Source organism: Sylvia atricapilla, chromosome 2, assembly GCF_009819655.1.
Source record: "Sylvia atricapilla isolate bSylAtr1 chromosome 2, bSylAtr1.pri, whole genome shotgun sequence".
Classification (NCBI taxonomy): domain Eukaryota; kingdom Metazoa; phylum Chordata; class Aves; order Passeriformes; family Sylviidae; genus Sylvia; species Sylvia atricapilla.
Genome location: NC_089141.1, coordinates 108,456,981 through 108,471,402, shown reverse-complemented (window position 1 = coordinate 108,471,402; position 14,422 = coordinate 108,456,981). Strand labels below are relative to the sequence as shown.

Genomic DNA, 14,422 nt, shown 5'->3' with positions numbered 1-14,422 from the left:
CTCCTCCTCGCGCCCGGGAGCGAAATCAGCGCCCGCGCCTGGACTTCCCTCCCCCCCCTCCCCGCCCTTCCCCCTCCCACTATTATCCTCCCTCCCGGCGCTCCCGCCCGCCCGGGAACGCGCGCCCCGCTCCCGCCCGGCGAGGGAGCGACCCGGCGCTGCCGCCCGCCCCGATCCCCTCCATGGCTCCCGCGCCGCCCCGCTGAGCCGGAGCCGCCCGCCGGGAGCCGCGGCTGAGCGCGGGAGGGGGGCGGGGGCGCGGAGGGTGCGACACGCGCGGGGAGCGGCGGCGGGCGGCGGAGGAGGAGCGGCAGGAGCGGGGAGTCCCGGCGCGGCCGCGGGAGCCCCGGGCGGGCGGGCGGCGCCGGGAGCGGCCGGGATTTACCGTGGTGGCAGTGGGCGCTGAGCGGCGGGGGAGCCGGGCGTCCCCGGGGCCGCCGCCTCTCGGGCTGAGCCCCCCCGCCCGGACCATGGCCGACGACGACGTGCTGTTCGAGGACGTGTACGAGCTCTGCGAGGTGATCGGCAAGTGAGTGCGGCGGGGAGCGGGCAGGGCAGGGCAGGGCTGGGCGAGGGGAGCGCTGCCCCGCGCCCCCCGCCCGCACCGGGCACGGCGATGCTCCGCCCGGGACCCACCTGAGTCGCCGCCGCCGGCGGGTCCGTGCGGGGTCCGGGTGCCCCCCGGGGCCGGTGCCCACCGTCCTCGTCACACGGGAGGCGGAAGGGGGAGAAGTGACCCCGTGTTTCCTCAGCCACCATGATTAACCACCTCGCCATCGCTCAGCCTGGCTGCAGCAAGCGGCAACCACTTCCCACCCCTTTTCTTCTCCTCCCCCCGATATCCCATTCCTGGCACACCCATCAAGGATTGCCTATTGGGGAAGGGAAAGGGAAGATAGCTCTCCCTAGATCCACCTATTCGCTGGGTGTCTGCATATCTGTGCGCCAGGTGTTGGGTTTTCCTCCTCTTTGCTGCATAATAACCAGCGTGGTTGTGGCGCTCGGCTAGCGCTCGGTTCTCGTCCACATCCATCACTCTGGTTCCTGTGGAAATGGAGATGTACAAGGCAGGAGGAGTGCTTGGCCTTTTGAGTCTTATTATGCAACTGCTGTTAAACCGATGCTCGAGGCTTGTGTGAAACCTGGGAGTTGAGGCAGTGGCTGGCGTTCCCCAGCTGCCGTTTCGGGTTTCCGTTCGCTGTCGGATGAAAATGACAATTCGAGTCACCAAGAAAATGCAGAGACTCCCCCAAATCAGATGGTGATAAGAATTAAGCCTAAACTCCACTCTCCCCTGCCCCCGTATTTCTGTGACTGCTCAGTTTTGAAATCCTTTCTTTATTTCTTCATCGTCTTTCATGTATTTTCTGTAGTTGTGGCTGTGTTGCGAAAAGGACACGAAAGATACCGTGATACTGAGACTGCCTAATTTTCTGTGTGTCTGATTCCGAAGCTGACATTGCTCTGCAAGCCTTAGTAGTGACACTGTTCGGTGTGCTTGGAGTTTTTCTCTTCGTGACAATGGGTTTTATGAGAATAATTGACCGTGTTTTGATTATAAACAAAGAATGTTTCCTGCATGTATTCTCTTGCCCCGCTCTCCACCCCGATGCTTTTCAGTGTATATGGAGTGCTGTCTGCTTTCAAAGCCAGGGCTAAAAATATTCTAGAATTAATCTTTTCTCGGGATTATACTGAAATGCCGGTCTTGGACATAGCAGGTGGCTTTGTTGTCAGCAGAAGTTTCAGCACTCCGTTCTGTCGTTTCACAAGACATTACCCCCTTGCTCCTAACACAACTTTTAAAAATATTATGTTCCAAGGGCCTTGTTTGCCATCATAAATGGTATATGATTGCTTTGACTTGATGCTGGTGAGGAGCTTTTGTAGGAGAGAACTCTTATTTAAAGGTGTTTTGAAGACAATTTTTAGCACACTTCTTTCACGAGTGGTTTTATGCTAACCACTGCAGTTCACACTCAGTTTTATTCCTGCCCAGTTGAGATTAGAAGGACGGTGCAGTGTGTATGCATGACTGCACACCCCTTCGGAGGATGGATGATTCACAGGGGCCAGATGTTTGCACATCTCCACTGACTTTTTGTTCTGTGGCTGGAGAATTTCGAAGGGAGTGCTCAAAGTCGTGGATTAGGTGTTAGCCGCAGAAGTTCCACACGCGATTTAGGTGGTGTAGGGAGTGTTGTGATGTAACTAGATCTAACAGATAAATATTGAATCACAGGAGCATGGTGATGCCAAGAGCACTGTAGCGAAAACAGGGTGTATCACTGAAAATAGCAGCAGTGGTGGTGTGAAGGGCTGATAGCTGGTTGTGATTACTCAGGCTTTTCCGCACAGATGTCAAGTGAGTCCTCTAAAAAAAACCCAGACATTTAAAATAAATTCACAACTTTCACGTACGATTTATGAGTGGTATTCCTGTTTCTTTGCAATGCTACACAGGTAAATGCCAGGGGACGAGAGGTGCAGCATCTTTATTTAGCTTACAGATTCTGGGTACCACTTTGCCTGTCCATAAGAAACTTGAGGAAAGCTGCTGTAAATCTGCTTTGATGAAATTGCTAGGTAAGCATCTGACCAAACATCTTTCAGTGAAACATACACTAAATGTCTGATTGTTTCTGGGATTCATTACTGATTGATACAGTGATTTAGTTCTTGCAAAGAGCACATCTGCCTCTGATTTGCATTTCGGACACATGAAATACTTAAATGTGTAATTTATCTTTCCTAAATAGGTAGTTGCCACTGTCACTTAGGGTAATAAAAGAGGTACTTTCATGAAGGGTGTGGGGAAGAGGTCTTTGCCTGTAAAATGTCGAAGTGTTTAGTCAAAGTTCCCATACAATTTACTAGAGAAATCAGGAGATGCTTTCTTGGCTGACAGTAGACGGTCCAATTTGTTGAGGCATATTATGATCTTTAGGATAAGCTTTAAACACTTCTAAATACAATAAACTGATAAGACTGACTTTGAGTAAATGCAGCAATAATAGCTTTTGGTGAGGAACAGTTACAGGGCAATAGTATATGAATGAATTGATGGGAATGACAATGATAAACTGTTTATTATGTGACATTTAGTGTGTTTAAGTTCTGCAAGCATGCATTTTTCATTTTTAAGGGGTGTAGGTGGAAAGAAAGGCCAGGAGGGATAGAGAGAATTTCTAGTTCATGTTTTCATTAGAAAAAAATGTTAAGGGGAAATCTTACTTTACATATATTTCCAGTATACCTTTCTATTGCTGAAAGCTATATAAAAATACAAATTGGATTAACAATCCCAATTTCTCTTTAAACTTTTTAAAGTGGCATTTGAGACGCTAACATTAGTCATGTATTTTTACTTAACCAGACGTGTTACATTTGAGGTTACTGTCTATTCAGCTTGGCTGGCACAAACATTCTTCAGCAAGAAATGAATTGGGGATTTCTTTTTTGTTTATTAGCCTTCAAAAATGTGTTAACATATCTCAGGATAAGTGATAGTGATGAAAAATACAGATGTGCCATTTTTTTTCCCAAACTCGCTTCCAGGTGGCTTTGAAGAGATTCACCCTGTGTATTCATTGAGAAGTACAACCTAAAATCTTTAAGGCTGTTACTACGTGGATCAGACCATGTGTTTGATTGACAGCTCACAGATAGTAGTGCTAAGTGTACTTGTTTATTTTTTATTAGAATTTTCATTCAAAATGCTTTGAGTAGTTTATAAAACCTAGTAGGTGTAAAATTGAAATATCTTGGCTGCTCATCTGGGGTGCAGACTGTTCTGAGTTTGTCATAGGAGCTTCGCATACACATGGCAGGAGTTTTCTTTATGCCAAAGAGAGAATGCCTGTCTTTAGTAGGTGTTGAATTTAGAAGAGTGAGGCAAGGTTTTTGTGATAGAGCCTCGTTCTGCAAGGACTTTATTTTAAATTATCTGGTTTTATGTTTTTGTACCTCTTAAGATCCATATCGCTTTATGTTAGCATTAGAGGAGAACCATAAAGATTGTCTGACCTTTCTAACAGTAGGATTGGAGGTTCCTTAAAATTTCTCCAAATGTTTTAGTTGTAAATACAATGAGATAAAGATGATAGACATTTATTTGTGTTTAAAAGGGCTTTGGTCTCAACTGAAGTCATTAATCTTGGGGTGCATTAGGAAGAGCACTGCCAGCAGGTGCAGGGAGGGGATCCTGCCCCTCTGCTGAGGATCACCTGGAGTGCTGTGTCCAGTCCTGGGCTCCTCAGGACAGCAGAGACATGGAGCTCCTGGAGCAGCTCCAGTGGAGGGTGACAAAGATGATGGAGGGGCTGGAGCATGTCGGTGAGGAAAGGCTGAGGGAGCTGGGCCTGTCCAGCCTGGAGAAGGGACAGCTGAGAGGGGCCTCAGCCCTGTGTGTCAGTGTCTGCAGGGAGGGCTCAGGGCATGGGCCAGGCTCTGCTCCGTGGGGCCAGCAATGGGACAGGAGGAACGGGCAGGAACTGATGGCCAGGAAGTTCCACCTGAACGTGAGGGGGAATTTCTGCCCTGTGCAGTGACTGAGCACTGGAATTCATTGTCCAGAGAGAGTGTGGAGTCTCCCTCACAGGAGATATTCCAAAACTGTCTGGACACAATCCTGTGCTGTGTGCTGTGGGATGACTCTGCTTGAGCAGGGAGGTGGGACCAGATGACCCTCTGGTGTCCCTTCCAGCCTTACCCATTCTGTGATACTAATAGTCACTTAAACTGTACATTTTTGTAATCTTTTTCTTCTGTTTGTGGGCCATCAGCGTGTGTGTAGAAGTGCAGTTGTTGGCGTTTCCATTACTAGAGTATAACATGATGTTTGGTGCTAATGCTGTCCCTGCAAACTTGGTTAAGGCTAATCCTCTTCTGCACTGCACACGTGAGGATTTTAGTTGGTTTTTATCCCTCTTTCCTCTGTGATGGGATGAATCTCTCTGCTTGGGCTCCTCCATCTAGTGGAGTAGTTAAAGGACCGGAGCCAGCAGGCATTGCTCCCTTCTCCTTCCAGGCTGCCAACACTGCTGGGACACCACAGGTGTGAGCTGAGGACACAGAGTCGTGGGACAGGGATGGTTTGTTTGTTTTTGCATTAAAATTTGGAGGCGTCTAGCCCACTGAAGTTAGACAAGGGGTGATGGTTGCAGTTCCATCTCAAGCTCTTCCCTGAAGTTGGAGGTGTTTTAGATTTATGCCTCAGTCTGGGAGTGTTCAGGAAAAGGACGACAGAGCTCGTGGATTCCTTGTCCAAGAAATACTTAAAACTTTTAATAATTGTAATTATTGTGGTAACAAAACCACGTAGAGATGTTTTGATGGTTTCAGTGGTATTGTTTTTCATTATTGCCTCCATTTTCATTCCTAGGAATTAGAACGCTGTTGACTCTCAAACATACTTTTATCCCAGTACACTGTTGAGATTTTGTATTTCCTGTAAAACCAATGCACATAACTGATAGGTGTAATTAATGACAAATCAAATGAAAATGTGAAACAACTGTAATGTGTACTCACTGTTTGTAATGGGAGAAGGGAGCTTCTTTGGGGTGTGGCAACTGATTTGTCTAGTTTAGCTTTTGAGTTTTTTAGTGCTGTTTGAAACTCTGCTAATAAAACAGTCTTGGCTGGTGTCTCTGTTGCAATATGTAAGAGTTACATATTATAATAAATATTTGATTTAAGCATGAGGTCATAATGTGCATTGCTTCAGAAAAATACTGGTTGATTACTTGTAGTGTATAATTGCTAGAGTATATCCTTAGCTAAGTTACTCTACCATGGATTTTAGCTGTAGTAGTGACCCATTTCTACTTAAGAGGCTCTGCCTACTTAAGAGAAGCAGCTGAACCCAGGATAGAATGAATAAACCTGATTGCAGAGTACCACATTTCAGTCACTACTCTCTATTTGTATGTCTTTTTCTAATACTGTCTTGATAACCAGCAGCGCTCTTGTGTACATCCTTCTTGGGGAAGAATTCCTTCATGGAAAGGGCTGCTAAGCATTGGAGTGAACTGCCCAGAGGGGTGGAGCAGCCACCATCCCTGGAGCTGTTCATGAGATGACTGGATGTGGCACTCAGTGCCATCTGTGTTCAGTTGACAGGGTGGTGATCGGTCAGAGGTTGGAGTCGATGATCTTGGGGTTTTTTTCCAGCAATAAATGATGCTGTGATTTTTATGATGTGAACAAGACAGCTGTAGTGATTGGGAAGTTCAGGCTTGCCTAAGAGGGGAGTTTGAAGGAACTTGATCTGGGAAAATACAAGCAGAGAAAGATTGTGCAAGGGCTTTGCAAATATGTTTATGTGTTTAAACACTAGAGAGAAAGAACCTTGAAAATGAGCAAATCTGAGCAGATTAGTCCTGTGTAATTTCAGCCTGAAAGTTTGAAGATTTCAGAAAAATTCACTACTGAGATTCTGGAATAGATGTCTGAGAAGTCGTTGGATGAAAAAAGTGACCTTGACTTGAAGATTTGCTACGTTAGGAGTTTGGTCTTTTTATTAAAATAGTATGAAGCTTTGTTGCCTTCAGAAAAACCGGGGCCAAGCTTCAGGACTCCAGTGATTCCTGATTCAATCTTTGAATTTCAATTCAAACATAATACTTTAGATAAAATGCTTTAGGATAAAGAAATATTATGGAAAGAAGAGAGACACCTTTTATATCAACAGCCACTCACCTACTTAGCCCTCTGTCTGATACACTGTGCCTTTTCATAATCTTTTATACAGATGTCACTACTATGAACAGTAATCAAGCATTATTAACCTCAATATGATGTTTCCAAAGATCAGTTCTCCGAAACTTGTAGTCATAATAAATGTGTCATCTAAAGAATGATGACTCCAGAAATGAGTGGTTTTTATAAGTAGATATTTTGCTCCAAATTGTGCAGTTGATAAAAATAACTCTGATGAATGAAGGGTGTATTTTTTTATTTTTTTATTTTTTTAATATGCAGCATGACTATCAGCATGGCCAGAACTATCATCCCTACTTGTTGAAAAATTAGACTTACCTCTTAAAGATAGTGTAGTAATCAACTATTCCCACCAGGAGAACCCCAAGAAACTTTTCTTTGCCTACATCAGATAAGTGTGTAAGAGGATACCTTGGTAAGGCATCTAAAGCATGGGAAGAGAGTGCTTTGAGTTCAGCATCACTGTAAACTGAACTGTGTTTTGTGTGCCAGGTCAGTACCTTCTCTTAGTAAAACTCCTGCTGCATTCAGAATGGGTTCCAGTGTTCCCTGGGAGGTGTCTGTTGGTGCAAGGGATGCTGCTGTCCTTGTTGGAAACAGCAGTGCACAGCAAAACTGTGGCATTTCAGTTACCTTTGTGGTACTGAGTATTTAAGCTCTCTTTTACCAGTATATTCTTCTGGACACGAAAACAGTGAAGTAAAGTTCAAACAAATTTTGGAGCTTGATGATAAAAGACCTTTACATTGTAATAAGGGTTTATTTTTTTCACTTTGGTTTGTATGAGAAGTCTTTCCAGAGATATTACTAAAAAAACTTTTATAGGATAAATTTAGGATTAAAAGGACAGAAGACTATTGCCTAAAGTATTTTCACAGGACAGAATTGAATGTCCCTTGCTTAACAAGTGCCTTGCTCTTTTACTTTCATCCCATTTTTTGTAGAATAGGATAAGAAGGGGTAACCAGAAAGTTACTCCATACCTTCTGTCTTTTGTTGCAGTGTTCAAGGTGCAGTGGGGCTGTGCTTTCCTTCCAGGCTTAGGATTTGTCAGAATTCTTGTGTTGTCAATATTTTTCCAGTTTCTGTACTGACTTAACTTTTTCAGAAGTCAGTAGTTAGAACATGCCTTTGGCGCCTGAAAACATTCATAGTTGATGCATAGTTCTTGCAAACTTACAAAGTGCATTGTGTGTTTAAGAAATTCTGAATGTTTGCCTTCCACCAGGGATTCTAAGTAGCATTTGGTTGAAGAGATTTTTACTTGGCTCCTTCACCTGTTTCTTTGGTTACCCAGTGGCAGGTCACTGCTTGGAGCTACTCTGATTTCATTTTTACTAACATCTCCATTTTCTTTTCTGGATAATGTGGACATAAGCAATTATTCCTAGCATTTAATATTGAGTAAATTTCCTGGGAAATGTGAACTAAGAAAGCTGTAGAAAACTTTCCTCTGAACAAATTTTTTAGAAGTAAAAGCTGGGGTGTAAGTCCTGTACAGGCATTTACAGTGGTTCAAAATGTGTTCTGTTCAGTTGTTTGGAAGCACTTTCAAGGTAAGTTGCAAAACTAGTTTTATCTTATCAAAGTGTCAGCTCTGTTGCAGCTGAGATTAGGAAACCCTTAGAATTTCAAACTGTGCCTTTCCTAGGGAACACATTATTCTTGGGTAACTCGTGACTTTATATGAATTCAGTTACCAGAGTTTGGAAGGTAATTGACTATTGGAAATTTTTGATCCAAAGATCACTAGGAGTAAAGGAAGGAACTCTTAACTGTAGAGAGGTTGAGGCTTCTCAGCTACAGTGGTCTTTAAGATACTCAGAACTTTATGAAATCTTTTTCTAGGTGTCTTGTTAAGTGGGTCTGTGAAGTAGACATAACACCACCAAAGGGAAAAAAGAACTAAAGAACTTCTCCTAAAAGAAAGTTCAGCTTGTCCTGACCATCTCAGAACTTAGGCATGTTCCTCTATTTTCTTTTTACTCTCAGTTTCATTTTAGGGAGAGGGTCTACAAGTGAAACCTTCAGCTGTGTCCTTGATGTTCCAGTTTAGAGAAGCCATCCAAAGGAGTGTGTTACTCCTTTACTTCCACACTGCTCCAAGAAAAGCCTGATAATCCAAATGGAGTTGTCAGCTGCCCATTTTCTCCCTTTTGGTTTTTTTGGGGGTTTTTTTTGGCTCCTGAAGTTGTTCCTGATAGTGAACAGAGGGGAACAGTTCTGAACCGTGGGAAAGCACTCATTTACACTCAATTAGAGGGATCAATACACCTGTAAATGGAAGGGATAGTGAAGAAGCAAGTGAGGGTAATCTTATCTCCTTTCTTCAAACCACTCCTCCACCCCCCTCCTTCTGGTTGGGAGAAGATGATAGAGGAGGTGGGGGTGAGGGTAGCCTGTGAACACAACAAACAATTTTATGTATTAAAATTACGTATTAAGTGATAGGATCTTTTCTACATCAGTAGTGATCCAGACTAGTAATTTTTTCCTAGAAAAAAAGCTTTGTGGAGCTCTTTATGTTTACCAGGGTTGAACTTGAATGCAGCAGCAGATAGGTTTGGATGGGTTTAGAGAAAAGACCTGTCTGCTCAGCGCTGGTCTGGCTGCATGCAGAGCAGGAACCAGGGTGGGAATTGAGGTGAAACCCTGCACCTTTGTGATCCTACAAGCTCTGTAAGTATATCATGATACGTGAAGGAGAGCTGTGACAAGTTGTAGCTGTGCTGGAGGTTGTGTGAACATGGCAGCAGTAGCCCTTCTCCTCTTTGTGCCCTGTGTGAGGGCATCTTGGTGACAGGAGCTGAATTACCTTTGCTGCTGCTGGAAGAAGGAGGTGTTGCTCTCTTTATGTGTTTCCATGCCCTGAGTGATGCACCCTTCCCCTGTGCCAACATCCGTATTCATCTGATCTGTATGAACCAGGTGCACTAAAAAATGTGCATCCAGCTTGTTGGATGGTTATTGTGCTGTTTTCGCTGTCTTGACCAGACCTACAGTGCAGTCAGGGCTTGCTCAAGATAGAGACCTCAGGGATGGAGAGAGAAAGTGTGCAGGCACTCCTCTTCTCACCTTTGACAACAGTGAGTTACCAAGACCATAACATGCTTTGTTAGGTTGATTTTTTTTGGGTTTTTTGCATGTTTCGCCTTTTTTTTTTTTTTTGTATAATCAGGAAGCTAACTTGGAGGCTAACTTCCAAACCCTTTTCTGCAGTAATCCGGACAATGGTAGGGAAAGGGCAAGAAAAAAGGGAAACAGGTTACTTTTTTTTGAGGGGAAAGGAAACATTCCAAATTAACATGCAATTATTAACACACGCACACAAAAGAATTCAGTTGTTTTTATGGTCTTAATTTATTATTTTTTGCTTCTTCTTATACACATAGACTTTCCATGGAAATAAAACCAAGCGCTAACTTTACATCAGGACCTCACTTCATTCAGGATTTTAATTGGTGACACAGCCAATTAGAATTAAAAAGGCAATTAAGTCTGGCATTTTTATTTTTTGAATATTTGAATTAATTCTTTGAAGTGTATTTGCTTCTGACATGGTGAGATGTTCTTTAAATGTGCATGTGCCTTGTTAGGTCCTTCAGGACTTGAAATGTTCACAATTGAGTGTACTCTGAACAGCAAGTGTGATGGATGTTTGTGAGTAATTCTAACCTTTATAGAAACCAAATCTGTTACTTCTGGTTCTGGTGTGACTGTGTGCAAAAGCTCTAATAGCATATTTAGGAATGTTCAAGGAATTCAAAACCAAAGTTTTCCCAAGCCACCAATTTTCTGATTTTGTTTTTCTCTAAACTTAAATGTAAAATGTATTGTACTGATCAAGAACTTGTTTCATTTAAACTATCTGCCTTTCTGTCTATTTGTTTTGTTGGCGTTTATTGTTTGGGTTTTTTGTCTTGGGCGTTTTTTTAGACACATTAGTGCATCTAGATCAAGTTTAGATTGAAAAGTACCAACTTCCATTTACAGAAAATGCTGTTTTCCTTTCTGCAGCCCCCAAACTGGAAGTAACCCTCTTTCTTAGTGTGTTTATGGAAGTATCTTAATTTCTGACCTTCAGCACTACAGACATGAAAGGAACAAAAGGGGCTTTCAAAACTGAAGGTCAGACAGAACTGTTTAGCTCAGTTAGACCTATTAGATTAAGATTATTTTTCTTACTTTTTCCTTTCTGGAAAAAGCAGTTATCTGTTGGCCGAGTTTCTCGGATGTTCAGCCCTTCAGGTTCAATTATCTTTAAAAGCATAAAGTAAACAGGGTGCTTAAAATATCAGAAGTTCTTTCCCTAATCTTAGATCTCAAGTGTGTCAATTTTTTTTATCAGCTGCAGGCACTTATAATTGTGAAGTATTCAAAACTTCATAGCTGCCATCAAGATACACTTTGAGGATACTTTCTCAGCTCTTGCAGATGAGTCTTCTTACTTGGATTCTTAGTTTGAAGTTTTCAAAAGTTCAAGTTGTCTGTTTTCTGTGTTGATAAGGGATGTTTTCAGATAGATTGCTGACTGTAGAGTTGTTTTGTGTTGTGGATTTGAAATACTTAAAAATTTGCTAAGAACAGGGGTTGGGAATCAGATCTTTTATTTTTTTTTTTTTTTTTTTTGCTTTGTGAAGATGATCATCACGGATGCTTCGTTTCCCTTCTTAGTGTGTCTGGTGACTTATAAATGTTTCCATAGAACATCAGCTGGGAGTGTTAAGAGTACCTTTTGTTTCCTGTACCTTGTAGCCTGCTGAGTTCTTTTGCAGGCACTGTGTGTTAGGGAAGGATTTTAATATGAGTGTCCTGACTTTGGGAGGATTGCTCCAAGCCCTGATGAGCTGTAGCTGCCACTACCCTGGCATGGACTGCCAAGTTCTGAGAACACATCCAGCTATTAGTGAGGCAATATCCACAGCAAAACTCTTGGTTTGGCTATTTTCTGTGCTGTTGAGTTACAATGTCTGTTGAGAGGTATTGTGTTAAACAGCAAACTCAGAAGTATAATCTGAAATTACTCTCAGGGATGCAGTTGAGCAGAAAGGCGAGGTCACTCTGTGAAACTTCTGTGATTCTTTCTCCGAATGTTTGTTGTATTTCAGAATGGGACTTACTTTCTCATACTGCTAATGTATTTTTAAAAAACTTAAAATGTTTCAGAAAACTAGTGTGGAAAATTCTCTCAAAACCCAGGCTATATCCAACTTCTCAGTATTTGTTACAGTTGCAAAAACAAGGAGAAGTGTAAGAATAATACCTTCCTGAAATGTGGTTTCAGATATATGGCTGGAACATTCAGAAATCAGCAGTGACTTGGGAGAATATCGATGTATGTTAGAATTTAAATGTGTTTTTCGCTGAACACCGCTTTAAAATTCTTTTTCTCATATGTGCTAAAAATTGATCTGTGAAGTTTCTGCATTTTAAAACAGCCTTGTAGTGTTTTGTAGCTGTTCTTATTGATAGGTTTCCTTTTTTTCTGTTGCTGTTTGGAAAAGGGAAAAAAAAAAAAGAAAAACCAACTTGAAATGTTTACCGTTTGGACAGAGCTATAAGAATTACTCAGAACTTTCCTTTTCATTTAACTTTTCCTCTTACACTCAGACGCTAGGTTGAGACTTTGCTGCCATCTCTAGTTTCTTGATGAAATTTATCTTGAGCTGCTATTTGCTCCTGCATTTTCATCTGTATTCTTAAAAAGACAGATTTTGGCTGGATTTCATGACTGCTGTTAGAAGAATTTGTTTTGTAAAGCTTGTGAAGAAAATAGCTGTCCCCTGTGGTTTTTTTCCTTTAGAATACATTAGAGAGTTTTTCTAAGGAGAAATATCTTCTATTCTTAATATCTTGTATTCTTCTTTGTTTCATCTTCAGATACAGCTGTAGTTAATAAACACACTTCCTGCATTTTTTGCTCTCACTTTGGCTGTTAAAATTTGGAAGTCACGCTCTTGTTACTGTATTTATTGTAATAAAGAAAATATATTCTGTTGGTTAGCATTGAATACAGAACAGTTTTGGATTTTGTTGGTCTCTTCAGTACCAGCATTTTACTTCCAGTTTGAGTGTGAATACACCTGAATGGTTTTTAAGTGTTTCTTTGCCAGTTTTCATTCCATTAGCATTTCTTTTGTAATGTGATGTTCCTAGCTCTGCCAAAGCTTCATTCTGGATTTTTTTTCCCCCTGCTTAGACTCGTATTTCTTTTCCTGTCAAGGAACACCTTTTCCTACCAACTTGTATTCGTTGTTTCACGTGGTGTATTCTGGTTTAGACTGAGATCTCCTTGAGTTTTCTTCAGACTCAGCGGGCTCCCAGCAGACTGTGGGATAGCTGTCAGTCACAATTCTGCTCCCATGGAAACTGGCTTGCTGCAAAATCAAACTGCAATTTCAGTTTCTGAAACCTGAGCTAACAAAAGGTTTCTCCTCAGAGCTGCACGAACCTTTGAAAAAGTGTCATCATTACAGTTTTATCTTTGAATCTGCAGCCAGCTGAGACTGTAGTGTTGAGACCTGTGTTTGTTTTCTCTAGAGGGAGTGGTACAGGGTAACCTGTTCTGTTACTGTCTCAAAGTCCTGATGACAGTTTAGGTATTTAATGTGACTTTGTTTTGTCTTGTTTGCTTGGGTTGGGTTTTTTCCCCCCATAAAAGCTGTAGAGGAAAGTGCTTTTCTTTTCCCAGGTTGGCTTTGCCTCTGCAGCATGGAAAAAGTAAAGTTGTGTGGCTTCACTGCTTCTGCCTAGAATTCAAGGAAGAGAGGTGGTTCTCTGCAGTAGAATTGTGTTCTGTGAGTATGTGTGGAAAAAGGAAGTTTATCTGCTCTCTTCTCACTGGGAGGAAATAAGATCTTGGCATACTTGTCTTAGCAACCATGCTTTCCTACCCAGTCAGTGTCTGGGAAAATAAGGGTTTCTCGGGAAAAACATTTATAAAACAAGTGTTTTATACCTACTAAGTATGAACCTGATCCATGCTTTCCTGTATACTCTAACTAGCAGAAAGTGCTTTTTGTATTTTTCACATTTTCACATTCTCTGCTTTATCTAATCTCTGTGATTTTGCAAGGAGTAGGTCCTCATAAAATGATTTAAAAAATGGTGCTTCTTTTCTTTTTTCTTGCTACTGACTTTAGGCTGATGCTGTCTTACAGGGTAACGCCTAAAATCTCAGGAAAACTTACATGCCTGCTGCTCGAGTTAAAGGACTTCTCTTAGAGATTTTTATTTCTGGGAAGGAGAAAGCTGTATCTCCAAAATCTGAAATGTGTCTTGTGCAGGAGTTCGTGTTTTGTGGAAAATGTTACACCAGTAAACTCATTTAAAGGGGTGTGTCATTCTGCCCTGATAGTATGTCAGAGATGATATCAACACTGTATGTTGGGTTGTTTTTTTTTTTAATTATTTTTAAGTTTATCCACATGTAAATGGGCCGGTTCAAAAAAATGCTTTATTTTTTTTTTTTCCCATTCTCCTTCACTTCTAGCAGACATGAATGTGATCTTCCATCCTATCAGCTTAAATGCTATTTGGAAACGTGTTGTTTCTAAAGCTTCAGATGATATGCAAAAATCTTTTAATCAGCATTCCTCTGAGTGGCTCAAATGCACAGAGTGTGCTAAGTCCAAAATTACATTTAACTAAGGGCTAATTAAGTATTTCACTTGTTTAGAGTTAAAACCCTGCAAAATGT

At 41.9% G+C, this 14,422-nt stretch overlaps 1 protein-coding gene across 8 annotated transcripts in view; it reads left to right on the top strand.

The window, feature by feature from the left end:
- Window positions 1–277: 277 nt before the first annotated feature.
- CASK (calcium/calmodulin dependent serine protein kinase) overlaps window positions 278–14,422 on the top strand; it is a 189,058-nt gene continuing 174,913 nt past the window's right edge. For 2 of the 8 annotated variants that reach the window (XM_066314066.1, XM_066314063.1), the window contains exon 1: window positions 278–529. In XM_066314066.1, coding sequence (XP_066170163.1) covers window positions 471–529 — 59 coding nt within the window. In that variant the 5' untranslated portion in view covers window positions 278–470. The remainder of the gene's footprint in view (window positions 530–14,422) is intronic. The other 6 variants (XM_066314070.1, XM_066314068.1, XM_066314065.1 and 3 more) reach the window with 4 other exon arrangements.